The 27196-nt window shown below is 54.3% G+C and overlaps 1 protein-coding gene across 2 annotated transcripts; it reads right to left on the bottom strand.

The window, feature by feature from the left end:
- Positions 1–2440: 2440 nt before the first annotated feature.
- On the bottom strand, positions 2441–26628 carry ITGA5 (integrin subunit alpha 5). Of its 2 annotated transcripts, XM_036299591.1 has the most exons (30): positions 26213–26625; positions 18522–18652; positions 17109–17221; positions 16855–16975; positions 16394–16455; positions 16257–16302; positions 15873–15998; positions 15598–15642; positions 15429–15472; positions 13023–13079; positions 12794–12846; positions 11826–12034; positions 11397–11588; positions 11125–11170; positions 10850–10951; positions 10601–10656; positions 10316–10470; positions 9891–10028; positions 9687–9754; positions 9184–9334; positions 9005–9097; positions 8780–8859; positions 8571–8651; positions 8359–8464; positions 6777–6929; positions 5782–5865; positions 5568–5681; positions 4850–4951; positions 4161–4283; positions 2441–3518 (listed from the first exon to the last, which is right to left on the bottom strand). In XM_036299591.1, the coding sequence occupies exons 1-30, from the start codon at positions 26587–26589 to the stop codon at positions 3435–3437; spliced, it is 3312 nt and encodes a 1103-aa protein (XP_036155484.1). In that variant the 5' UTR covers positions 26590–26625; the 3' UTR covers positions 2441–3434. The 2 variants fall into 2 exon arrangements, with proteins under 2 accessions (XP_036155484.1, XP_036155485.1); XM_036299592.1 differs by lacking the exon at positions 11397–11588 and having other exon boundaries at positions 26213–26628.
- Positions 26629–27196: the final 568 nt, after the last annotated feature.

Genomic DNA, 27196 nt, shown 5'->3' with positions numbered 1-27196 from the left:
AGGTTTCGCTGATGCCACTCCCACCCCTCCCCCAGGAGGGGGGAGTACGGAATTTCTTTCCTTGAGAATTCCCAGTGCCTTGCTATGCCACAGCTGCTATTCTTGGAAATGCTGGGTGGCTCTTTACTTCTTCAGGTCTCTTCTTCCCCACTAGTCCCTCTTCATTTATAGGTTCTGGGAAGAAGGTCCTGAGGGACAGAATTACCAAGAAGTCACAGATTGGAGTGTGGAGCAACCTTGGTCTTTCAGGAGGGAGATTATGAGGTGATGCAGTCATTGCTAGGCAGGAGCCCAAGGGAGTAAGACTAGTCCTGGCCCTGGCCGGGTAGCTCTGTTTAGAGCGTTGTCCCAGTACACCAAGGTTACGGGCTAGATTTCCGGTCAGGGCACATACAAGCCAACGAATGCATAAATTAATGGAACAACAAATCGATGTCTCTCTCCCTTAAAAAGAAGAGTCTTGGTGGTGTGGGAAGAGGGTGAGATGGACCTCATAGCCTCCCTTCCCCAAATTTCCATAAATTTGTAGCTTTGCTGCCCTCTGGTGGCTGAATTCTGGTCTAGCATGACATGGACAATCCTATTAGATTTGAGCACCCCTCTCCTTTCTCTTGCTGCATGTTAGCACGGGCCTTAAGGAGGCAGAGGACCTTGAGGGGCTCCCTCACTTTCATTTCTCTTCAAAAGGCCTGAACCTTATGGCATGTTGGTTAAGGAGGAGGGCTTTCACAGTCAGACAAGGCTGAATTCGACTCTGCTCTGGCACTCCTGTGTGAGTTGGGCAAGTTACGTAACCTCTCTGGACCTCAATTTCCTCTTGTGTAAATGAGGTTAATTGTACCTACTTCACAGGATTATTTGTAGAAATTAAAGGGATAATGTAGAATATTTAACATCCCCCCCTCTACCCACCACCATATAAGCTACACTAATAAAAGAGAAACATGGTAATTGGCGTACGACCGCTACCCTTTTCATTGGCTAATCATCGAGATATGCAAATTAACTGTCAGCCAAGATGGCAGCTGGCAGCCAGGCAGCTTGAAACTAACATGAGGCTTGCTTGCCTCAGCGACGGAGGATCATTGGAGGAAACCAACGTTCCCCTCCTGCGGCTGCAGGCCTCTGAGCGGGCAGTTTAAGAAACATTGTAACAAATACCGCCGGACTTCAGCCAGCAGATTCGCAACATTGTAAGCAAAGGCCAGAAACCTACTTTCAGCCGCGGAGGCCTAAGAGCTGGAGCCAAGCCTCAAGGTAAAGCTAGCCCAGAATAAAAAAAAGAAAAAAAGGAGTGGTTGGGAACTTCAGTCACTCCCAGCCTGAAAACAGCCCTCAGCCCCTCACCCAAACTGGCCAGGCACCCCAGTGGGGACCCCCACCCTGATCCAGGACACCCTTCAGGGCAAACCAGCTGGCCCCACCCATGCACCAGGCCTCTACCCTATATAGTAAAAGGGTAATATGCCTCCCAGCACTGGGATCAGCGTGACAGGGGGCAGCGCCCAAACCCCCTGATCGCCCTGCGGCTCTGTGTGTGACAGGAGGCAGGGCCCCAACCCCCTGAGCAGCCCTGCTCTGTGCCTGATAGAGGGGAGCTCCCCAACCCCCCCCCCCCCCATGGGCCCTGCTCTGTGTGTGATGGGGTAGAGCCATAACCTCCCCATCGGCCCTGCCCTAAGTGTGAGAGTGGCGGCGCCCCAACCCCCCCAATCAGCCCTACCCTGAGCGTGACCGAGGATGGCATCGCAACCTCCCAATCCGCCCTGCTCTGTGCATGACAGGGGGCGGTGCCCCAACTCCCCAATCAGCCCTGCTCTGAGCCCGACCAGGGGCTGCACCTAGGGATTGGGCCTGCCCTCTGCCACCCGGGAGCAGGCCTAAGCCTGCAGGTCATTATCTCCCCGAGGGGTCCCAGACTGCGAGAGGGCACAGGCCGGGCTGAGGGAGCCCCCCCCCCCCCCAATGCACAAATTTTTGTGCACCGGGCCTCTAGTAAGTAATAAAAAACCAAAACAAAACCCTAGCTGATTTCTTCTTAGTTTTGTGGCCTTTTCTCTCAACCCATTTCATTACCTGATTTAGGGAAGCCCAAGTGAGTCTTCTGGACCATCTTCTCCCAACTTCAACCTGGACCTCCCCCTCTGCCCTCTTCCCTAACCCTCAAGGAGAAGGGGTTTCTCTCCTTCTCTCTGGGAGGTTTGAGGGACCAGGCCAGTGGGGCTGAGAGATGGGCAGGGGTCAAGTCTTTCTTCCACTCCTCCCATCGTTTCTTTCACCTAAGAGAAGGGAACCCCAAAACAAGTTCCCCAATTCCTGGGGTTTATAATCCTGGCCCCCGGTGGAAAGAAGTTGTGAGAAACACAGGCTTTTCCTACCCACCAAGCTGTCTGGTACCAGGATGGGTTTGGAAAACGTATAAAAGAGATTCCAGCTCTGGTCAGTGGGGGCACCGGGCCGGGTTTATTGCACTGCAACAGAGTTTAAATAAGTCCCGGGTGTCCCGAGCCGAGGGGGTGGGAGGGGTGGGCAAAGAGAGGAAGGGCAGCGTCAGTGCAGCTGGCGGGCAGAACCCAAATCCTGCAGGCCCGAGAGAGTGGGCTCCCCTTTCTCTGGGGGACTGGGAGGGCCTGCCTTTGGCCAGGCTGAGGTTCCAGATCTGTTGCCATCATGGCCCCTTCAGAGTCCTGGGCAATTCCTGACTTCTCCCGAGTCAGAGGTGGATTGGGCCTCCAGGCCCAGGTGTCCGATGCAGGTTCAAACGTTGTCCTGAATCTGCCTGGATAGGTTATCAATGGCTGAGTCTGGGTCCCAGATCAACCCCAGGCCCCAGGTTCAATCTGGCCCCATTTGAGTTCGGATTCTCCTTGGAGCTGGTTCTGGGCCAGCATCGATCCTTGTTTGGAATCTGTCCTGAGCTGGTCCTGGGCACCATCCACAGTTAGTGTTCCTTATTTGCCCACCAAGGTGGGGGCTGTCCAGAGCTCCCAGGGCTCACTCCCCAGGTTCCAGGTTCTTAGCCGGGGCCCCCAGTGGAACTCTGGCAAGGCTGTGGACAGATCTCTGCAGGTTGGAGCTGGTGGCAAGTCTGGCCCAGAGAACTGGGATTGGATTCCCCAGTTCTGGTTCCAAGTTGTTTTCAGGAAACTCTCTCCAAAATGCAAAGGCTGTGGGGAGGCTAGGCCTCTGTCCCTGGATCTCAGTTCCCCCGTCTGTGGGGAGGGCATGTGTAAACGAGGGTCCTTCACAGTGCATGGGGGGTGGGGATCCGCAGCTCCTCACCTCCCGGCTCTGGCCCTTCAAGTATGTCTCTGGGCTGGGAGAGGAGCGTCTCCCTGGCCCTCAGCACCTTCAGGAAGCACCCAGCCCCCTCCCCGTCAGTAGACTGAGGGTGGGGGGACTGAGCCTTCAGGATTGGAGTCTGGGAATAGGCGTCAGGCATCTGAGGTGGCTGGAGGCTTGAGCTGAGCTTTTTCCATGGCGGTGCCATAAGGGAGGGAGCGTTTGAAGAATCCGAGCTAATGATGGGGAAAGGAGGGAGAGTTTAGATACTGTGGCTCCCATTTCTCCCCAGATCTTATGCCAAGGGGGAAGGAAGAGGGCTCTCTAGTGCTTCCAATCTCCCTATCTTGCAAAAGTGGCCTAAATTCAGGCTGTCATGTCTACCTCTCCAAGAGGCCCAATGGGCCAGAAGGGCTAAAGCTGGGGGTGCTTTGGTATAAAGGGATCTTTCATCAGTGCCATAAAAGTGCCCCTGGGTGAGCCAGGAATAGCAAACAGGTTTGAATTCAAGTTCCACGTATTGGACTGCCTAGTATTGGCTGCCTCTGGAGGAGGATTCGGAGGCCACTGCTAGGGTCTGACCAATTAGTGACACCTGCCATGGGTCTTTGGAGGAAGTGACAGCACAAATGCCAAATTTGCCACCTGCAAAGAACACTGATTTTGTAAGTAGAGGCAAACTTATCAGGTTGAGTCAAGAGACTCTAAGATAGGGGCTGAAGAATGAAGGGGAAGATCCTATAGGCAGGGTCAGGATGGGATGCGTGTGGCCGGCGCACAGGTGGGGGCATGTGGCTAGAGAATTGGTTTGGAGGAAGATGCTTGGGATTGTGCTGGGTCAAGGGCAGAACCTGATGAGAGGGTAGGATGTGTCGGACCTTGTAGAGGATGTAGATGAGCAGACCGAGGAGCAGGAGGCCAATGAGGATGGCGAGGATAATAATCCACAGTGGGACACCGTGGCCGCCTTCTGCCTTGGTCCACTGCACAGCTGTGGCCACCTAGGGAGCAAGGCAGGAGAGGTCACTGAGAAGCCATTAGTCCTTCCCACCTACACTTGGTTCCCACTTGCCACTGGACCGAGACCCACCTCTCACCTCGCATCTTGGGCTAACAGAATTCTGAACTTAAAAATTTAAATTCTTAAAAAGTGCGTTATTGTCACTGACTTTTGGGCCTTCACACTTGCTGGTTTCCTCTCTCCAGAGAATATTCCTTCCCTGAGTGTTTAGCCTGGTAGTTCAGGCCTCAGCTTAAACATCACTTCTTTCAGGAAGCCTTTCCTGACCCTGCAAGACTGTGTTCAAGTGTCCCTGTGATGTGATCCCGTAAGTATTCTCGCCCTCCGCACACTGTATCCTTATTGCCTGCGAGGCCGTGGACTCAGGAGTAAAGATGCCCTGTCCATCAGGCTTATCATTATATCCCTGGAACAGGACATAGTAGATGCTCAATAAATATTTGTTACAATCATGAGGCCACCCCCCATCGATGTCCCCGTCCTAGCACCAGGCCCAGCACTCTGAGCCTCATCTTCCTTGGCCCAGACCTCTGGCCCTGGACCCACCAGAAGTTCCTTTCGGGGAAGCTGCCGAGGCAGGATCCGGTAGGGCATCTTCAGAGCTTCGTACACAGCTTCACACTGCAGGCTAAATGGCTGGTGCTCTCGCTGTGGGTGGAGGAAAGGTGTTCAGGGCAGTCCCCCCACCCCTGTCCTTGGGATCTAGAGGACATAACGGCTCCCCATGGTCTGGTTCAGGTTCTGATCTTTCTCTATTTTGGGCTCATTCTCTCCTGAATCTCTGTGTCCCTTACCTGAGATAATAAATGTGTAATTGAATAGTTATAACTAAATAATACATATTTAGATGGCTGCATGTAAAAAAGAATTTTAAAAATCATTATTAATGTGGGTTAAGCACCTAGGACAATACCTGGCCCGTAGTGTGCACTTCATAAATGACTGCTCTTTATTTACTACTCTTACAGCTGCTTGTCTCTCCACTAGAGATTCATCTTCCATCTCTTTTTCCACGTTCTCTGCACACGGATCACCCTCCAGCCCTACCACCTTCTTTGAATGGGCCAGGAAAGGGAAGCTGTTACTCTTCTCAGTGTGGCCACTAGGTGGCGCCAAGGACACAGCTCTGTTTAAACAAGGGCAGGAGGGGAGGGGAATGCCCGAGGCCCCTTTCCCAAACGATGTAGCTAGGACAGTGGGGGAAGGGAGGGTCAGACCAGGCAGGCCCAAAGGTGGGGTCAGGGCTGAGGTAAAGCTCCCTTACCTGCAGGAAGGTCTTGGCCCGGACCCGGAAATGCAGTTGCAGACTTCGGCTTTCTTGCCGGTGGAGTGGCCCAAGCTCACAGCGCAGCCTGAAACACTCGGCCTCTGGGCATTTCTGGGGAGAACGAGAAAGCCTGAATCTGGAATTCTGCCCCTTGAGAACTCAAACAGGCGCTCAGCGCTTGGGCCCAGACCTCATTCCCAGGGCGACTTACCAGGACCTGAGGCCCAGAGGCTGGGCTCTGGCCTGGAGCTTCCCGTCTTTGCAGCCTGTGGTTCTGGGAACCCTCGGGATCCAGCTGGAAGGGGAAAGAGAGAGACTGTTAGCTGCCTCGTCCCCTCATTACAGCATCTAAGTCAGCCTGCACCTGGGCCCAGAGCAGCTTCAACTTGTTCTTTCATCCATTCAGCTGACCACCTCCGGTGGCACATCACCAAGCCCAGTGTGAAACATGGAAATGAACAAGGCTGGGTCCTTGGTTTACAGGGAAAAGATGTGTAAATAAATACTTGGGCCCCTGTTGCGGCCTTAGGGCCTTTGCATTGGCTGTTCCTTCCTGGAATGCTCTTCTCCAAAGTCTTTCTTTTCTTTCAGGCTTCCAGGTTTTTTCCCTGATGGGTCAGCCTCCAGTTCCCTTCCCACTCAGAATGTTAGCACTGCGCTTTTATCACTGTTTATACCTGTTAGCCTCTCTCTTTAATTTTTATTGTTTAGTGCCCTCCACTAAAATATAAGCTCCATAGGAGTGGAGACCTTGTTAATTTTGTTCAGTGCGATATTTCCTGAGCCTATAATAGGGTTCAGTGAAGGCACTCAATTAATTAAATATTATTAATGAGTAAACATAAGGCTCCCCATGATCTGGTTCAGGTTCTGATCCAGGAGGACAGGGAAGCTGTTCCCCTGGGGCCCAGAGAAACAGAACTGGAAGGCTTCCCAGAGGAGGTGGCATGGAGCTGGCCTCCCAGAGTGTGCCAGGGCTGAAATAAGGGGGGAGATTTTAGGCAGAATGATGGAAGTGCAGTGCATAACAGTCTTTTTCCTGCCTAGGGCCTCGAGGTATCTGGCCTTTTCACGCCCTTCCCATGGCCTAAGTCCGAGCTTCAGGCACATCGTCAGCCATCCCGCTCTTCCAGGCCCCCCCCCCCGACCTTCCCCAAACCTCTCAGCCTTGGTTCCCCGCCCCCCACCCGACTCCAGGCCTCTCACCTCCAGGTGCTCTGAGTTGGGGGGGTGGCTGGAGGTACAGTTGCTGAGTCCTGTAAACCTGGTCATGTAGAGGAGCTGCTGCCCTTCCAGGCTCTGAGGACAGCTGAGCTCCAGCACGCCCCGGCTAATGGAGCTGGGGCCCCAGTTGATGAGCTGAGGAGAGGAGAGGAGAGCACAGTCATCACGAGAAGGAAGGGAACAATCTTGCTCCATTGAGACACTGGCTCACCATGGCCCTTACACTCTGCTGCGAGTCTCCTGTCTTGCCGGGAGCCGGTCCATGCTTGCTGTTTCAAGGGACCTGGCATATATGGCATACTGTTCTTAACATGTTTGCTCACCTTCTTGGCACTATGTGTTTTAACCAAGGTCTCTGAGAAAGGTTGTTTCCCCAGGTAGGGATTTTCCCCTGAAGTTAGGGAGGGAATAAAACCTCTTAACTAAGTGCCAGGTGGGTAATTAATCACTTTAACTACGAACAATCATGCTTAAGCTACATAATCTTTACTCCCTGGAATGGAGATAAGAAACGCCCTAACCTTTGAAATAGAGATTGATAGGATTTGAATCAACTGGTATAAATACAGATGCAACAAGACAGCAAGAGCCAGAACTTAGAACTCAGAACTTAGAACACAGAACTTAGAATACAGAGCTTAGAACACAGAACTAGAGACAGAAGAACTTCGCTGGAGAGAACATGGCAAAAGATCCTGGACTGAACCTGACTACAGAAATGGGCAAGAGAACCTGACTAGAACCTGGTGACTGAATCTGGCTGGAGAACCTGGACTGAACTTGGCTGGAGAACCTAGCAAGAGAACATGGACACAGAACCTGGCTGGAGATCTGAAGCAGAACCTCTCTGGAGATCCAGACCAGAACCTGGCTGGAGATCCTGGCTGGAGATCCTGGCTAGGCTGCTGATCAACTGAACGCTGTCTCCGTGTCATTCCTTCTTCGCCGACTCCGTCCACACCTTTGGGGAACCCCTGGACCTGCTGGGGTTGGACCCCGGCACTGTCTCAAGAGTTAAAGAGCAGCCCTGACCAGTTTGGCTCAGTGGATAGAGCATCGGCCTGCGGACTGAAGGGTCCCGGGTTTGATTCTGGTCAAGGGCATGTACCTTGGCTGCGGGCACATCCCCAGTAGGGGGTGTGCAGGAGGCAGCTGATCGATGTTTCTCTCTCATCCATGTTTCTACCTCTCTATCCCTCTCCCTTCCTCTCTGTAAAAAAATCAATGAAATATATATTTTTAAAAAGTTAGTGAGAAAGTTAAAAAAAAAAAAAAAAAGAGTTAAAGAGGAAATCAGCGGGCAGTGATGAAATCCTCTCCAACCAATACCCTTTGAGGTAGCTCCATAATCCCTTCCAAGTCACTCAGCTGGCCTGTCCCTCCTCTCTGTCTCCCCAACTGACCCTGCCCAGGCCCGACAGCACTCCTCCTCCCTCCATGCATCCTTTCCGTCCCTCATTCTGCTCCCAGCCATCTGCCACTCATCCCAGCTCCTCCTTCCCTATCGTTCACTGTGGCCCCACCCCTCCTGGTCCTAGTCTTCCCTGCCTCTATCCGTCCTCACCTCATAAACATGGTGGACAGCAGGGCCCAGGTCCCCCTCCTTCTGAGGCTGGTCTGGGGGGTGCCAGGCGCTCACTGGGAATAGCACTGCTTCAGGTTTGGAGACACTAAGAAGGAGGGTGGTTTTAGAGGACAGTGGAAGGGACGCTATATGCGCACTTTCCTAGAAGTCTCCCCACCCCCAGCGAGGCCCCCTTTCCCCTGGACACTGACCCGTTCAGGGAGACCTGGGCTTGAGCCTCCACCGATAGCCGGAAGGAAACCACTTCGCTCTGTGAGTTGTTGAGGTTCTTGCTGTGGGATGGAGACTGAGTTGGTGCTGGAGCCCAGCCAGAGAGGAGTCCGCTGGCACAGGCCCCGCTCCCAACACGGCTGCAGCCTGCGCGGCGCCCGCCCCCGCCCCTGCCCCATCCAGCACCTACCTGAGGATCTGGAAGTCAAACTGGATCGTTTTCTTCGTGTCCCGGAGGTGAGGAACTGTGAACCGAAGGCCACTCCAGAGCTGCGGGGCGGGCAGGAGGACAGGGAGGCTGTTAGATGGGGCCTTTGCCTTATCCCAACCCCAGCCCTCCTTCCCTGTCCCACAGCACTGCTCTGAGCGGGCTGGCCACTGCCCCCTTAGGTCCTCTCTCCTGCCCCAGACTTACACTGGCTCCTGCCTTCATGGGGTTGCCCAGGTCACACACCAGTAGGCGGCTCTGGTTCACGGCAAAGTAGTCACAGCTCAGGCTGGAGAAGTTCTGCAGGTGGGGCGGGTGTGCAGGTAAGGTTTTGGTGCCCCTCTGGCAGGGCTGCTCTCCAGACCCCCTGAGAGTCCCGTTCATACCCCTGGGTGTCTGACGAGTCCTGAGTACTCGGCCTCCGGAGGAGCCGTGACCCGAAGCTCAGCCTCATAGGCACCACCCTCACCCACATTCTGGGCGTGGAAGGTTAGGTTCAGAGCATTCTTGTCACCCAGGTACACGTGGTTCTGCTCCCTGGAGGGGGCACACAAAGTAAGGGACACTGGAATTAATCTCCAAACCAGGACAGCGATAATGATATAATAACAGACACCATTTACTCAGTTCCAACTCTATGGCAGGCGCTAGGCTAGCTGCTTTTTGTAAATTGTTTCATTTACTTCTTCCAAAAGGCTAGGGAAATAGAGGCTATTATTCCCCCTACACGGATGAAGAAGCAAACACTCAGAGAATTTGAGTGGCTTCCCAAGGTCACACAGCTAGCTAGTACGTCGCTGTTGTACTTTTTCAGGTCCTTCCATGTTTCCTGTGTCCTGCTTCCAGACCGTGGCATCTGAAACCCCCGCCTGATGTTCGTCTTACTTACCCAAACACTTCCAGCTGCAGGTCTGGCACACAGATGTTGTCTTCTCCACAGTCCAGTAAGATCTGAGCCTGGGAAGCAGGGGGGCCATGAGAGAGGGAGTTTAGAGCCTCTCCTGGGCTGTAGGTAGGCTCCCCCACGCAGGGTCCTGCCGAAGGTGCCCAGGCCCCTCTCCTCCCCCCCCCCCCCCCCCCATCCTGTCCTCACCTTGTCCTCGATGCGGCTCTTGCTCTGGTAATGTAAGACTGGCCGGAGGCCGTGGCTGTCCACGGGGGCTTGCGGGTCCAGGGAGAAGTTGAGGGCAATGTGAATCGGGGAGAGTTTGTCTCGGAACTCTGACTCGTTCTGGGGCAGGGGAGAGGGTTCACAAAGTCAGGGGACAGTGCTTCTCATGTTTCCTTCTGTCCACTCAGGGCCTTCAAGAATTCAGGGGTCCAAACGTGACCGTCTTCATTGCTTGAGAGGCCCTGACAGCCTGGCTCCCAGCTCTGACAGAGGGTCCCCCTCCTCAGCTCCACCAAAGTCCCGAGCCTTTGCCTGGAACCTCCCAATCTCCCTCCCTTCAGGAAAGGCCCCAGTGCTCTGTGGCCAGCCTCCCCAGGCCCATCTAGACCCTGCCCTGGAGGCCATACCCTGAGGTAGATCTTCATCTCTCTGCAGTCCTCCCGGGCCCCATTCTGGATGAGCAGGGTCTGGGTGAGGGTCGCCTGCCTGGAGGCCAGGAACAACGCACGCCGTACTCCTCCCTTCTGCTTCTGCCAGTCCAACTGGAGCTCCACCGTGAAGCCTGCAGCGGGGGTGTGTGTTAGGAGATTCTGCCTCTCCCGCTTCATCTATTCAGGGAGAAGGGCAGTGTCCACGTCCCCAGTCCCTCCATCCCCTCCCAGGGACCGAGAGATTCAGGGAGTCTCCTTTACCGATGGAATCAGGAACATGCTTTCCAGAGGCGTTGAGGCAGAAGCTAAGGTTGATGCTGGAGGAAGACCAAGGGGAGAGCTGATGCACCCACTGGACAGGGATCCTATGTCCTCTGCCTATCTCCCAGACAGACCCAGACTAGGACAACCCCCTTGTTCCCTGCTGCAGACCTGGTCTCCCTGCCTTCTCCAAGGCACAGACCGAGGTCACCCAGACTGGTCCCTGTAATCTCCTGGGCCCCAGCTCACCAGGCCACAGGGTTCCCCTCCAAACTGCAGCTGCGCTCCTCTGGGTTGAACATGGCAGGGAAGATGGTGAGGGAGGCACTGGCAGACACGATGGGGCGACCCCTGCCAAGAGTGGATTGGGGGACAATAGAACTCAGACCCTGTGGAACCTGGGCAAGAAGCTGATGCTCAAGCCCCAGAATCCCCCTGTCCTTTGTCCACGTTCCCAACCTCAGCCCCATTGAGGAACTCCCCAGTTCCCACTTCTCCCAGACTGCCCATCCGGGAGTTCATACCTGTATACCACAGCCTTGTCCACACCAAACGACCCCACAATCAGATCTGCAAGAAGTCAAGAAACTACCCTTTACAGCAAGCCTCAAAGTAGGATCCTTCCTTTCTAACCCTTCTAGTTTCATAGCTCAAGGAGGCCGAAGTGAGGGAACATCGCCACCTGGTGGCAGCATCCCAGAGCTGCACCCAAGGACCTCAGGAAAGTCCAGAGAGGGGTTAAGGGGGCCAGTGACCAGGGAATTCTAAGTGGAACAGGGCCTAGGGAACAACTCACCAGGGTATCCGTTGCCATCCAGGTCTCGGCCTCCTCGAAGGGCAGAGCCAAAGAAGTCTGGAGTGTGGCCGGTTGCCCAGAGGGGCAACAGCACCTGGGAAGGCTTAGAGCCCAGCCCCACCGGGCCCCCAGGGAATACAAACACCACTCCCTGCTGGGTCTCCCCACCAAAGGGAGCCCCAATGGCCACATCTGCAAGACACACAACACACACCAGTCAGCAGGCCCAGATCCAAGAGTTCAAATCTTTACCACCAAAACCCAGGACCCAGGATCCTATTTTTCCCAGCTGTCATCCCCCATATTCTAATTCCTTCAAAGCCTCCAGACCTACACATCTTGGGAAGACACTGGGGGTCTGGGTATCGTAGCCACTCTCTTTCTAAATCCCTTCTGACTCTGGACTCCTCCTCAGCTCTTTGTACTTACCATTGTAGCCATCTTGGTCCAGGTCCCCCAGGGGGGTCAAGGAGCTTCCAAATCGGCCAAACTCATCATGGCCAGTAAGGGTGAGGGTGGGTGTGGGCTCCATGCCGGCTGGCTGCTGCAGGTAGATGTAGACCCTGCCTACCTCCTGGAGCCGCCCATCGGCTGTCCGCTCCATGAGCAGGGGTGCTCCCACCAGCAAGTCATCCAGCCTGGGGGCAGGGCAACAATCTAGGCATCCTGTCACCCTGCCTGGCCGCCTCCCCTCCCCAGTCCAGTGCCAGGAACTTCCAGGCATCCTGGTCCCAGGCTCCCTCCCACCCGAGCAAGAAGAGCTGAGGTCTTCTGGTCTTAGTGCTCAGCTCTCTCCTTGCCCTAGGCCAGGGGTCCTCAAACTTTTTAAACAGGGGGCCAGTTCACTGTCCCTCAGACCGTTGGAGGGCTGGACTATAGTTTTAAAAAAAACTATGAACAAATTCCTATGCACACTGCACATATCTTATTTTGAAGTAAAAAAACAAAATGGGCCGAAACCGGTTTGGCTCAGTGGATAGAGCATCGGCCTGCGGACTGAGAGGTCCCGGGTTCGATTCCGGTCAAGGGCATGTACCTGGGTTGCGGGCACATCCCCGGTGGGGGATGTGCAAGAGGCAGCTGATCGATGTTTCTCTCTCATTGATGTTTCTAACTCTCTCTATCTCTCTCCCTTCCTCTCTGTGAAAAATCAATAAAATATATTAAAAAAAAATAAAGTATTTAGAAAAAACAAACAAAACGGGAACAAATACAATATTTGTATTTGCATGTGGCCCGCGGGCCGTAGTTTGAGGACCCCTGCCCTAGGCAAAGGGATGTAGGCACAGTGAGGAGAATTCAGGGGAGAAGCCTGGAGAAAAAACACTCCCTGAGTTTTCCTGTCCCCATTCTTCCTTCCTTCCTTCCATCGTGGTGTGCCTCTTCCCACTACTCACCCGTCCCCATTGAGGTCTGTTGCAGCCACTGCATAGCCATAGTAGGAGGCCATCTGGGGAGGACAGAGGAGCAGCTCTGGGTCAGAACTAGAGGCTCAATCAACAGAATCAACAGGGGCTATGGAGGGAGGTCAGAGACTCCAGGGAGAAGGGGGCTGAGCTTATTGGGTCAGAGCTGGGGCTTGGTGGGCAGAGGGCCCAAGTGGGTTGGGGTTGGGGGTGTCCTCACCTGTTCCCCTGAGAAGTTGTAGAGGGATCGAATGTCTGAGCCATTAAGGATGGTGACCTAGGAATGAGGAGAGATGCACATTGGCCCCGGACTCCCAGCCCCTGGACGGAGGGCTAACTACCCAAAGGCAGGCATTCCGTGGAGACACAGATTACTTGTCCCCTAATTCCCTCCTGAGCTTTGCCCTCACATCCCTATTTCTATGCCAGCAGCTCAGTCCCACAGCAACATTTTTCTTCTCCATATCACTTATCAACGACTGTCAGATCGAATATTTACCTATTGCCCATGCCTACCCACTAGAGTGGGAGATCAATGCAGGCAGGAGCTTGGTCTTGTTCTTTGCTTTCTCCCCAGAGCCTACTAGTAAAGTAGTAGACGCTCAATAATTATTAACTGAATGACTGAATGCACTCTGAGGCTGCACTCATTCTTTATCCTCCAGCCCTCCCAAACCACAACACTCACATCTTCCCGACGTCCCTTCTGAGTGGCTGGCCCTATCAGTCACCAAGTCTTTTGACTCCTTGCTCTCCTCCCCGCTGTCTGGTGAGAGTCCTCTCACAGGACTGCTGGAGAGCCTCCTGTCCGCCTCCCTGCCTCAGGCTCTCTCTTCCCCTCAGCACCCTCTCCCCACTGCAGCAGGGCCTAGGAGGGACGCCCCCTGGCTTGAAAGCCCACAGGAGTGTTCTGGCCGGTGGCTCAGTTGGTTGGAGCATCATCCCATGCAGCGAAAGGTAGTGGGTTCGATCCCCAGTCCAGGCAACCCACTGATGTTTCTCTCTCTCTCTCTCTCTCCACCCCTTCCTCTCTCTCTTTTTTTAAAAATATATTTTATTGATTTTTCACAGAGAGGAAGGGAGAGGGAAAGGGACAGAGAGTTAGAAACATCGATGAGAGAGAAGCATCAATTCAGCTGCCTCCTGCACACGCCCTCTGGGGATGTGCCCACAACCAAGGTACATGCCCTTGATTGGAATCGAACCCGGGACCTTTCAGTCCGCAGGCCGACGCTCTATCCACTGAGCCAAACCAGTCAGGGCCCTTCCTCTCTCTTTAAAAATCAATAAACACATATCCTTGGGCGAGGGTTAAAACACACACAAAAAAACCAACCCACAATGGGTCCCTGCAGCCACTACCCAAGCCTGGACTTCTTGGCTGGTTCTGTGAGGCTCTGGATAACTGGCCCCAGCCTGCCTGCTTCTGCTCAACCCTTCCTCCTCCTCCTCCTCCTCCTCCTCCTCCTCCTCCTCCTCAGTCAGCCCAGAGTCTGCTAAATAGGCCTGATGTTTTTCCTCCCCCCCCACGCCTTTTTTCATGCTCCTGCATAGGATGCTCTGCCCTCATCGCCACTGATCCTTCACAGGCCCGTCTCTGATCCACCCTGGCCCAGAAAGGAGGTTATTCCTCTCCGTGAACTGATAACCATCGTGCCCACTTCCTGAAACTGACCGTAGTGCAGAGAGAAGGCCGGCCTTGGAACAAGACAGACCTGCTTTTGGATCGCTATCCAGCCACTTCCTAACAGTGTGACCTTAAACAACTTATGGTAACATCTACCCGCACCGGCTTGAATAGAAATCATGAGTGGACCGTGCCCGACACACTGAGGGGCTCCTGAACAGGAGCTGTCCCTTAGGTTGTAATTATATGTGTCTTATCTTCCATAGTTGATCAGAGGCACCTTATGAGATGAGGGGCGATGTCTTATTCATCTTCTTATCTCTTACCTTGCTTTAATAAATGTTAATTGAACAAACTCCTACGGCACTCTTATCTGTAACCTTTTTAAAGCACTTGTCATGGTCTAATAATAACAGCTACCAGTTGTACACTGCTCAACAGTTCACTAAGCACTTTCACATGCGTTACCTCATCTCATCCTTACAAGAGCCCTGTGAAGTCAGAACTATTATTATCCCATTCTACAGGGAAGGATGAGGCTCAGAGAGGGTAAGCAGGCTCAAGGGTTTACAGAGTGAGGTAGAATATGAATACATAAAAATTACAGAAGGATGCATCTAGAGTAAGACCAAGAACTTGAACCCAGGTCTGACCCCAGAGCCCGTGTTCTGATCCACTTTTAGAATTCTCACAAACTGCCCTGCATGTTTTTTGTTGTTTTTTAAAAATCTTCACCAGAGGATACTTCCCATTGATTTTTAGAGAGAGTGGAAGGGAGGGGGAGAAACAGAGAGAGAGAAACTTCGATGTGAGACACATTGATTGCTTGCCTCCTGCATGCTCCCGGATCAGTGCCAGAATCAAACCCGGGACCCTTTAGTATGGGGCCTCTTTACACTGAGCCAAACCATCTAGAGCACATGTTTTTTTGTCATCAGCCAGCAGCCGGGGGCGGGGGGTGGGGGGAGGGAAGGAAGAGGGGGTCAGGCAGGGTCTTACATAACCGTAGGTGAGGTTCCCTTTTGGCACGCCAGCAACAAAGTCTGCAAAGAGAAGAGAAAGTTCTGGACTAAGGGTGGGAAACAAGGAGTCACAAGAATGGTAAGTGTCTCAGTTCCTGGGTCTCCATCCACCCCCTCCCTTGGCCTTAGTCTGGGGACACACTCACCTTCTGTGTCATCACCACTGAATTCACCCACAGCCACAGAGTAACCTGGGGGACGGGGTGGGTGGGTATTAATATTCTTGCTTCGGGGACCCATCTGCCCAGGCCCATCTCCACCCCGTCCCCCACCCCTGCAGGCCTTCACAGTCAGCCTGTACATGACAAGTCTGACAGCGGGGCTGGTGATGCCCGAGTGGGAAAGAGGAGGCAGGGGAGTGTGAGGACAGGACAGGGGCGCCTGAGGTTGCCCCCTCCTCTCCTCCCACCTGCTCACTCACCCAGATAGCTGTCGTCGTAGAAGGAACTGGCCTGGCGCGTCTGCAGCTGCCCCTGAACCAGGTTGATGAGGTACTCAGGGTAATAGGACCCTGCAATCTGCTCCTGGGTGGCCGACAGGATCTGGCCTGGGAAGAGGATGAGGAGATGGATGGAGGAGGAGGAGCAGGGAGGAGAGAACTGGGGGTGGGGGTGACTGGGTAGGATTTTGGAAGTCTGGTTCAAGGAAGGCAAGCTTGTGCAGGGTGGTGGAGGAGGACACATAAGTCTCAACAAAGGAAGAGGAGAACTGGGATGGCCAACAGGAGGGGAGATGGCGACCTCAGGCCGGGAGCGGGATGAGAGGCCTGTGCCAGGGCCCTAGGAGTCAGCACAGCAGGACTTACCTTGCCAGAAATAGCTCCCTGGTCCACCCAGCACCACACGCCCAGTCTGTGGGGGGGAAGGAGGCGAGTCTACGTAAGGTCCTGACCCCCCTGTGTCCACCACTCACAGCCACGTCCCTCCCAGGTCACCCTCTCACCTTGGTGAACTCAGCACTGAAGCCACCTTGGCAGTAACCCTGGCCTGCTGCCCAGCTGAAATCTGTGGGGGAGAAGGTGGTGGGCAGGAGGCCCATGCAGATGGGCCGAGCAGGAAAGAAGAGAGATTGGGGAAGGAGGTGGGAGAGGACCCTGGGGAAGGGCCGCCCTGAACCAGACAGTAAGCACGAGGTGAACAAGGGGCAGGTTTAGCACCTTCTAGGGCAGAGGTCCTCAAATTTTTTAAACAGGGGGCCAGTTCACTGTCCCTCAGACTGTTGGAGGGCTGGACTATAGTTTAAAAAAAAACTATGAACAAATTCCTATGCACACAGCGGCGGCAAAAACACCTGGCGGGCTGGATAAATGTTTTCGGCGGGCCGCATGTGGCCCGCGGGCCGTAGTTTGAGGACCCCTGTCCTAGAGAGAAGGCAGACAAGGCGCGGGCCCACTCTTGCCCTACCTGAGCGGCAAGGTGCGTACTCCAGAATCCGGGTGAAGTTGTCTGTGGAGAGGTAGCAGGTGCCCACGGGATCGCTCAGCGGCTCCTTCTCTGTGCGCCAACTGTACAGCGGAGCGCAGGCCTGGGAAGGCCCCGGAGGAGGGAGCCTTAGGTTTAGACGGACAGAAGCCCTCTCCTCCCTCCAGGCCTGTGTTCCATTGTGCCCGACCACGCCCTACCCGGGCCCCCACCACCCCAGCCGGCTGGCCCCTCACCAAGATGGAGGAGCCATGGGCGCGAACGGTTGCTCCAAACCACTGAAAGGACTTGAACTCCACAGGCTCCTCCCTCTCGGGGTTGGAGAGGGAGGACTCCAGGATCCGAGAGCCTTGGGGAAGGGAGAAAGGGAGTCATGCAGGTAGTGGGCCACCGAGCCCAGCACAACCCCTACCCTCAGCTTGGGGGCGCCCAAGCACTTGCAAGCCTGAAGCCAGGACTTACTGGGAGGGGAATGACAAAGGGTCTTCAGGCACTATTCGGTGTAGCCTGACTCACCCCCCGCCCCCCCCCCCCTCCTGCGCACACACCTGGGGTTTCTGGAGTTGCCTCGCTCTGTCGCTCTGGTCCAGCGACCAAGGATGCTTGCAGTGAGGTGGGGGCAGGAGGTGGTGGGGGAAGAATGGCACCCCTCTGTCTGTACCTGGGCCGTATCTCTAAGCACCTTGCTCTTTTCTCGATCTTTCTCACATCTCTGCATTGCTGCCCATGGACCCCTTCTAGCCACCGCCTTCCCCACACCACTGTCTGTGTCCATGGGGTATGGATCTATACATCATACAGGACATCCTTTTTTATTCCTCTGATTCTTACCTGTCTTTCAGGCATAAAGAAAAAAACACCCATCTGTTTCATGATCTTATCTCCCACCCCCCACTGTCTCCATCTGTTTATGCACTCCTCTTGTTGTCCCCTCACCCGTCTTTATCTCTGAAGCCAGATATAGCTCAGCAGTTCATATCCTTACTCCACCATTTACTAGTTGTGTGACCTTGAGCAAGTTACTTAACCTCTATTTCCTCAGCTATAAAATGGGGATAATAATATCTCATACAGTTGTTGAAAGGATTAAGTGAGTTAATATTTATAAAGTGCTTATAGCAGTGCTGGGTGCAGAGCAAGTGCTCTTGAAGTGTGAGCTGTTATTACTGTTTATCTCTGGTCTCTGTCTGTCTCCCCCCCTCTCTATCCCTGCATCTACCCTGGGCCCTGAGCTCTCTGAGGGCAGTGGCTAAATCATGCTTCGACCCCCCGCAGCCCGAGCACAGGGCCTGGCATGCACTATCACTTAGTCAGTGCTTAGTTAAATGAATCAAATAGCCTGTGTGACTCTCCCTGTCTTTGTCTGTGTTACTGGCCTGGCCTCCCCGAGTTGTGGGTGATTCAGGGGAAATGAGAGCCACATGTTTCTGAATCATGCCCGCCCTCCTTGGGCTGGGCTGGACTGGGAACGTGGTGTGAGTGCCACGGGGAGCCGCTGCTCGCTGCACAGAACTGGAGCACCACCATCAGAGCTGGGAGGGCACGTGGCCAGGGAACTGGGCAGGCTCTGCCCTTCACGCCAGGCCCCACCCCGGCCCCACCCCCAGTCCCTCCTTGAACTTCCCAGGCCTGCCGAGGAGGTTGGTTACCTTTGCTGTCAAACTCAATAGGGGTGCACGGTGCCAGGCTGGTGCCCCAGGGGCAGAGGTAGACAGCACCACCCTGCAGCACGCCTGGCTGGCTGGTGTTAGCCTTGGGTGCTCCCACCAGCACGCTGACCCTGTGAGGGGAATGGAGAAGCAGTTCAGGGAGGCTCCTAGCCCTTCTTCAGTTTCCCAAGGCAGGAAGGACCCAGGCCTCTGGGCCAGGGGCTGGCTGGGGGTGGGGTGGATGCCCCCTGAGTTGTATTTATATCTCAGAAGATGCCACAGATGCCAGAGGCACAGGCTGGAGTCAGGCGGTCCCCATGTGCCGCTGTCACTAACACAACCCCTCCCCCCCCTCCCATCACTCTCTTTCCTCTCCTACCTTCTTCCCCTGCTATTAGAGAGAGAAGGAGCCAGAGTCAGTTCTGGGAAGGGAAAGGGGGCCAGAGGTTCTGGCCTCAGCGTCTCCATCCCTCTATGGACCTGCCAAGGTTGGATGTGCAGCCTCTGGAAGCCAGGGTCCTCTCACCTAGCCCGTACCCTCTTGTCCCAAGCCAGAGCCTTTCTCTGGGCCAAGACCCAGGCATCCGGCTGCCCTGCTGTCCAGCCGCCCAGCCCTGGGGCGTGTAGGAGGAAAATGTGAGTCTTGGAAATCAGGCAGAAGTGGAGAGAAGAGCTGGATGGTGGTGAAAACAGACCGTTCCCCTGGGCTTGGGCCTGCCTTCTCCTTGGGCTCTGGTGTGAACTTCCCCGCTGGGGCTGGGCCTTTATCTCAGCCCCGGAACCCTTTTCCACACACCATCTCTAGGAGTCTGCATTCAGATCCTGCTGTACTGGAGTCTTAGTTCCAGACACCGTCCCTCAGTCCCCGCTGAAACCACGAGGAGAGGGTTGCCTTTATTGGGGGGCCCATGTAATGGGGTGATCATAGTTAAGGTCCTGGATAATCTTCCTGTCTTTGGCTCTGTCTCCTCCATTTCTTGGTCCCTTGCCTCTGAGGCTTCTGCACAGCGGTCAGCCGTCTTGGCGTTCTCCTCCAGGGTCTCCCAGGAGGACTGCATCTGACAACCAGGGCTGGCCCTGGCCCTGGGCCAGTGTCCCTGCAGGCTTTGGCCTCTGCTCTCCTCCCATACCTGCCTCTGTTCCGGCTTCTCAACCTCTGATCCTCTGCCCCTATGACTGTTTGCTCTCTTGGTTTCAATGTTTGAGTTTTCTCTCTCTTGATCTCAGATCTTAGGCTTCTCCATATCTGTTGATTCCTGTCCCCATTCGGCTTCAGCATTCCCGTACCCACTCCTTCCTGTCATTAGGATACCTTCTTCAGCCTTTCTTACCAGGAAAGAGCATCCAAGTGGGAGATTATGTTGGAGGTGACAAATGCTGGGTCTGCCTTCCAAGAGGACCGGGTGGGGAAGGAGTGAAAGGGGTGGGGTCCAAGAGAAATAGGGGATGGCAACCACAGAGGAAACAGCTCCAAGGGACTGCAGTGGGGAGTGAGCAGTCCAGAGGATGAGAATGGAGGGAGAGGCCAGGGTCCAGGGAGATGGGGGGGTGCTGAGAGTGCGAGAGTTCCTGGAGTGATGGGGGGTGGGGTGCCAGCCTTAGTTACTGTGGGGACAGGAAATGTTTACTGCCTGTGGCTTCCTGTCTTTTTCCAACCTCTCACTTCTCCGTTTGTCTCCCACCAGCCGGGCCCCACCCTTTTCACTCAGGCACTACATACAGCTGGGGGGTGGGCCATGGGCGGTGACCTGGTCAGTTACCAGGCCCAGGAGGTAAGGCTGGTCATGGGGAGAGGCTGCGTTGTCCTAGGGCTGGGTGAGGAGGGAGGGGTACCACCCTTCCCTAGCTGGGGCAGCCCCAGAAAAGTTGTGGTGCAGGAAGCAGTGAAAAGAGCACTTGACCAGCTTGGCTGATGTGGTTTAGCGGTTGAGCATTGATCTATGAACCAGGAGGCCACAGTTTGATTCCTGCTCAGGGCACATGCCCGGGGTTACAGGCTCCATCCTGGGTGAGGTATTCAGGAGGCAGGAGATCAATGAGTCTCTCTCATCATTGATGTTTCTATCTCTTTCTTTCTCCCTCTGCCTTCCTCTCTGAAATCAATAAAAAAAAATTTTTTTTTAAAAAAGAGCACTGGACCAGGAGTCAGCCCTGGATGAGGGGCAGGCACTGGCTCAGTGTGGACTTGGGCCATACTTTTTCCCTCTCTCTGGGAGCAGAGGTTATGTCAAAGTCTCAGGGAGCTCAGATAGTCTATTTCCAGGAGAACACAAGGCTATGGCTAAGGGACCCAGTTCTCATTCCCCATTTTTTAAAAAAATATATTTTTATTGATTTCAAAGAGGAAAGAACAGGGAGAGAGATAGGAACATCAATGATGAGAGAAAATCATTGATTGGCTGCCTCCTGCACGCCCCCCACTGGGGATCGAACCTGCAACCCGGGCATGTGCCTTTGACCAGAATCGAACCTGGGACCCTTCAGTCCACAGGCTAATGCTCTATCCATTGAGCCAAACCGGCTAGGGTCCACTCCCAATTTTACAGCACCCCCAGCTCTTGAGGAGGAGCTGAGCTTGAGTTCTCCTGGGACGGCCCGAGGAAGAAGCCTGGAGTTTGTCGGACAGGGTTGGAAGGTGAGAGAGAGACCTTACGAAGATTGTAAAGCCCACAAGCTCATGGGCCAAGGGCATGTGCGTGGCTGTATGAAGGTTCAGCAGACCCGTTCTTGCAGGTAAGCCCACAGACTCCGATCCAGACCTGCCTCCACCACCCATGGCTTGTACCCAAGGGTTCAGTGGCCCTTCTAATCTAGTTCCTCCAAGTCAGTCTAATAACTAGTGCCCCTGCCTATGTGCCGAGGGAGGCACCTGGTGTCAGGGATGGCACTTCACATAGCTAATCCTATTCTCCCATTTTTAGTTCCTGCTTCCTAAATCCTGGAGCAGTTGGGGCCACTTAGGGGTTCAAGAAGGTAACAATGGAAGGTCCTTGGGCTATTTCCTTTATCTTTTAAAATCCTCACCAAGCCCTAACCGGTTTGGCTCAGCAGATAGAGTGACAGATAGAGTGTCGGCCTGCGGACTCAAGGGTCCCAGGTTCGATTCCGGTCAAGGGCATGTACCTTGGTTGCGGGCACATCCCCAGTGGGGAGTGTGCAGGAGGCAGCTGATCGATGTTTCTCTCTCATCGATGTTTCCAACTCTCTATCCCTCTCCCTTCCTCTCTGTAAAAAATCAATAAAATATATTTTAAAAATAAATAAAAAATAAAATCCTCACCAAAGGATATCTTTCCCATTGCTTTTCAGAAAGAGTGGAAGCGAGGGAGGAGAAGAGGGAGACAGAGCAACATTGATGTGAGAGAGACACATCAATTGGTTGCCTCTAGCATGCACCCCAACCAGGACCAGGGATCAAACCTGCAACCCAGGCATGTGCCCTTGACCGGGAATCGAACCCTAGACCCTTCGGTGTGTGGGCCAGTGCTCTGTAACCAGGGATCCACACCGGCCAGAAACTCTGGGTTATTTTCAATTTTTCAGAAAGCCTAATGGAAACATTCGTTTACTTGATAAGGCAGCCCAGGCTAATTAAAACCTCAAGTATATTTACTTTTGCTGGAATTATATCAACTCATGTAGAGAGCCTGACTATCTCATATTGGTCACAAGCTCTGATTGGCAGCTATAGATGTCTTCTTGTTCTCACATCTAGCTGATAAAAAATGAGAAAAAAGAATTATTTCTTACTAAATGCAGTTGGGCAGATAAACCCTTCTAAAATATAGAGTTCAAGGGAAGAAATAATTGCCATCATTTATTTTGAAGACTTAGGACTCTGAAACTCTAGCGTTGGTTCTTGGAGACATGGCTGCCACCGCTGGAAGGCACCGCAGAGGGCACCCTCTGGTGTGAAGACTTTCTTGTAGAAGCCTCAGGGCTGCCACGTGGAGTCAGGAGCTAGTTTGGTCTTGACACTCCTCATCTTCCACAGTGGTCTCAACCTTCCTAATGCCGCGACCCTTTAATACAGTTCCTCATGTTGTGGTGACCCCCAACCATAAAATTCTTTTCGTTGCTACTTCATAACTGTAACTTTGCTACTGTTATGAATCGTAATGTAAATATCTGATATGCAGGATGTATTTTCATTGTTTGCGACCCACAGGTTGAGAACCGCTGCTTTAGAGCAACCTCTTTTCCCTTTTTATATAGAATGTCCTATTAAGATATTATTTGAATTTTTTAAAAAGGAAACAAAGAAAAAAACTTTAATTAAAAATACCTGCTGACTGAGTCCCATGACCTTATTTTACAGATGGGAAAATTATTAAGCCCCACAAAAGTGAAGTAACATGTCTAAGGTCACTCTGAATCCTTCTCCACAAAACCAGAAGCCAGGAATCCTGATTCCTAGGCCAGTGTTCTGGCTTACCCCGTTGCCAATTTATCTCCTCTCCTCTCCACTATCCCCCCAGCCAGGCTTCTGATTAACCAGGATCCTGTTCAATATATGGTTACTGTTTGACTCTGTTGGCCTGACAAGGTCGGGGGCAGAGAGAAGCAAGTGGACCAGGGCCCAGACCCTGCAGGTCTGACAGCAGCCCTGGCCAGGCCAGAGGAGGACACCTAGTTCTGGTCCTACAGTGTATTCTCAAAGACAATGCCTGGCTGGTGGGGGAGGGAGAGTTGCCTCTACCTATGCCAACTAAGTGTCCGAAAGGAATAAAGAGCTGGGCCAAGGCTAGTGCACCTTTTAAGTCTGTGTCCTAGGCCAAGTCACTTTCCCTCCCAAGCCTTGGATTCTCTACCCATAAAGTCACGGGTTGCCCTTGAATAGTCCCTGAAACAAACTCTAGTTCTAAACTTCTGTACCTCCTGAAGCTTCAGTATATATATAAAATAAAATGGAGCAATAATGCCTCCTCTGCCTAATGCAAAGATTTTGTAATGATCCAATGAAAAAACAGATATGAAAGTGCTAAGGAATGTGAGGGACTATTATTACTAAAACTGCTATAAGCAAATATTAAAAGCAAGTAAGAAATGGGGGAGAACTTGGAAAAAGGACTAGACGGTATCTAGGTTAGGAGAGAAGCAGAGACAGAAAAACAGTTACCTCATACAAATCATGCCTGCCAGGTATCGATCACCCTCCATGGACCAGGTGCCTTTTATCTGTATCGTCTCATTTAGTCCTCAGAACAGCCTCATAAGTTAGGTGTCTGACTTTCATAAGAACACCAAGCTCTAAGGCAGCGGTTCTCAACATGTGGGTCGTGACCCCTTTGAGGGTCGAACGACCCTTTTACAGGGGTCGCCTAAATACATCCTGCATATCAGATATTTACATTACGATTCATAACAGTAGCAAAATTACAGTTATGAAGTAGCAACGAAAATAATTTTATGGTTGGGGGTCACCACAACATGAGGAACTGTATTAAAGGGTCGTGGCATTAAGAAGGTTGAGAACCACTGCTCTAAGACCTTAAGGAACAGGCCCCAGGTCACACAGAGAGCAAGTGGTGGGGCCAGGTGCACACCCAGTTCTGCCTGACTTAAGGCTTGGCCCTTGCCTACCTTGCAGACTCTCTTGTGTTCACCCTGCCCTTTGATGCTGTTTTGGTGTCCAGGGTGAGAGGTGATGCAGAGGGACCAAGAACACAGAGGCCCTCCCTCTCCAGCGATGGCCCCAGGCGAGGGTTATGTTGGTCCCTGGGTGTAGGAGGGGGTTGAAGGTCCAGCTGCAGTGGAAGGGAGGTCACGGGGAGGTGGAATGTGCAGAGTCCCACTCTAAAAGGGTATTGTAAAGAGAAAGTGAGAGGGGGAGGAGTGCGAATGAGACACCTGGCTCTCTTGGAAGGAAAGATGACAAGAAGGGGGAGGGGGGAGGGATGAAAATGCTGGGTCCTGTTGTAGAAGAGGGCTTTAGGGACTGCGGCATCAGGCCAGGGGCCAGGCAGACACCTAGGGAACCGGAAGTATGTGAAAGCCCAGATGTTTGAGAGGAGTCTTTGAAAAGGGAGATGACACTTGCTAGGTGTGGGGCAGGGTAAGAAGAAGGTTACCCAGATATGGGGGAGGATCCCCACCTCTCCTTCCCTTCCTCTTCTTGACTCCATTAGGGATGTGGTAAGCAGCGGTTTAAGGGGGCCTTGGGGGAGGCCAGATCTGGCAGAAGTTCCAGACCGGGGTGATGCAATGGGGTTTGGGCAAGAGGCCAGGGGTGTGGGGTGGGAGCTGGGTGGGGACCTTGAATAGCCCAGAACCAACAGCTAGGGCCTAACTACCTTTTTTCCATCTCCACGTCCTCTAGACAATAGAGAAACTTACCCCTGTCTCCGCCTCCTGCCACAACTGAATTTAATCCTTTTCTCCAAACATTAAAGAAAATGAGTAGAGATCAGTTAACTGTATCAGGTGTAAAAACAGCTCACCTCCGGCAGAGGTCCTATCAAACCCTGAATGTGGTGGTGGGGGGCCGTGGGAAGCTCAGAGCCCAGAGAGGCTCATTGTGGAGGATCAGGAGTCCGGCATCTGGGAGTCCCTGATGCTGCCCAGGCACAGCTACCATTCCCTCTTCCCAACCCCGGACATTTAAATAAAAGCCCTAGTTCCAATGTTGCCTCAGCTCCAGCTTCGGTTCTCCCATGCCTCTCCATTTTCCAGGCGCGCAGGGTCCGGTCTGAGGGTCGCCCTGCCGAGCTGGGAATGGGGGTCCTCCTCTGAGCCTCCCCCCATCTCTGATGCCCTGTGTCTGTTGCTCCTGGGCCCAGCGAGCCCGCGCCTCCCCAGCTTCCGACCCCAGCCCCAGAATTCCGGTCTCAGTTCAGTTCCAGCCCACAAGCTACAGGAAACCAGCTTTTCTCTTCCTCCCCAGAGCCAGAGGAAGAGGGAAACCGCCCACCCCCCTCAGGCGCGCACACACACCCCTCCCGACACATCCGAGCACCGCCCTTGGCGGAGCCCACCCCCAGCCCCGGCGCCCCCAGTGCCAGGGTTCCGGCACTCTCCCCAAGTTCCACGATCCCCTCATCAGAACAGAGATGGGGGTGGAGGCGAGTAGGAGACCAAGGAGAAAGGGAAGAGAGCCGCCGTCCGCTCCCTGGTCTTTCCCAGCCCGAGTTGAGGGGGGAGGGGAAGATGAGGCTGGCCCCCGTGTAACCTCTGGGCCCTCTCAGGCTCCGACTCCCCTCTCACTACACAGAGTTCATGCTGCTTCGACCAGTTTTCTCTCCGCACAATGGCCCTTGCGGACCTGAGGTCCTCCAGTCCTCGGAAAAGCCCTTCCCGGCCTCCGCGCCCCCTTTGCGCCCGCATCCGCCCGGGTCCCGATGGCTCACAGGTCTCAACCGGAGACCCTCTGCCCCCGTCCACGCGCCCGCCTCTCCCTTGGCCCCGAGTCCCCTGCCCAGACTTCTCCAGGTTCCAGCTCCGTGCCCTCTCCCCACCCCACACATGTCTCTCCACTGATCTCTAACTCCAGGCCCCCTCCACGCCGGCCCCTGTCTCCTCCCTAGTCCTGCGCAGGCCCCCAACTTCAGCGTGGGCCCCCAACTCCAGCCCCAGTCCTTCCAAACTCCGCCTCTCCAACTCAAGCCTTGGTCCCCTCCAGACTTCAGCCGCGCCCCCACTTTCCAGGCGTCCCCCCCACCCCCTCCATCCAGCCGCCAACCCTCCTTACTCACCCGTCTGTCCCCGGCCGGTAAAACTCCACGGAGAAGCCGAAGAAGGACCCGGGGGGCCCCGAGAGCACAGCTGGGGCCTCCGAGTCTAAGTTGAAGCCCCCGACCCTGGGTGTCGGCGGCAGCAGCAGCAGCAGCAGGGGCAGCAGCAGCGGCAGCGGCGCGGATCGGTGCCTGGGGCCCCAGCGTGGCTGCACGGCGTGGAGAGGGGACCCTGGCGTCCGGCTCCCCATAGCGCCCGCTCTCCCCTGTCCTGGGGCCACCGACCCGGAGCCGCTTCCTAAACCTCCCAGAGGCGAATGACTCAACGCGGGGAGGAGTTTGCCAAACTCCCGGCTGAGCCCTCCCCCCGCCCGCCAGGGGGGTGGGCGGGGGGGCATTCCTGGGTCCTTGGAACGCTGAACCCGAGCCCCCCACCCCGGAGGGGCGTGGGGGGGCTGCACCTCTCCACTCCCCTCTCCCAGCCCCAGCTGGAGGCCGGTAGTTTGTACTGGGTCAGACTGGGCGGGATTGGGCTCTTCGCCCTCCTCCCTCGGCTTCCCCCTCCCTCCTCCCCCCTCCTTTCCAGATGTACAACGTAAACGCTCGGAAAAGGAGTCGGAAAAAGGGAGCCGAGAATTTCCTAATGAGGAAAAGAATCACCTCTGGAGGGCGGAGGGAGCCTGCGCGTGTGTGTGGGGTCGCCCTCACTTCTCCAGGGAGGAGACTTTTGGGTCGAAAGAGACAGGAGACACCTCTGGCGTCTGGCCAGCTGGGATTCCCCCTTGCTTTCCGGGGCCACCGGGTGCCTGGGTGCCTGCCAGCTGGATTTGGGACTCGGGAGTTGAGGGACAGAGTGGTCCCGATCTGATAGAGGGCCTCCACAGGCTCCTCGAGTTCTGCTGCCCCTCACCCCAAGGAGTTTGGGGTCACTCACCGGGAGGGTTCTGCGCCCGGTCTCAGCCTTCTCGGTTGTAGGGCATGGACACCTCTGTTGAGCTCCGTCCT

The sequence above is a fragment of the Myotis myotis genome, unplaced genomic scaffold, assembly GCF_014108235.1.
Source record: "Myotis myotis isolate mMyoMyo1 unplaced genomic scaffold, mMyoMyo1.p scaffold_m19_p_3, whole genome shotgun sequence".
In the NCBI taxonomy this organism is placed as follows: Eukaryota; Metazoa; Chordata; class Mammalia; order Chiroptera; family Vespertilionidae; genus Myotis; species Myotis myotis.
The sequence above is the reverse complement of the archived record's forward strand: the minus strand, read 5'-3'. Positions and strand labels throughout refer to the sequence as shown.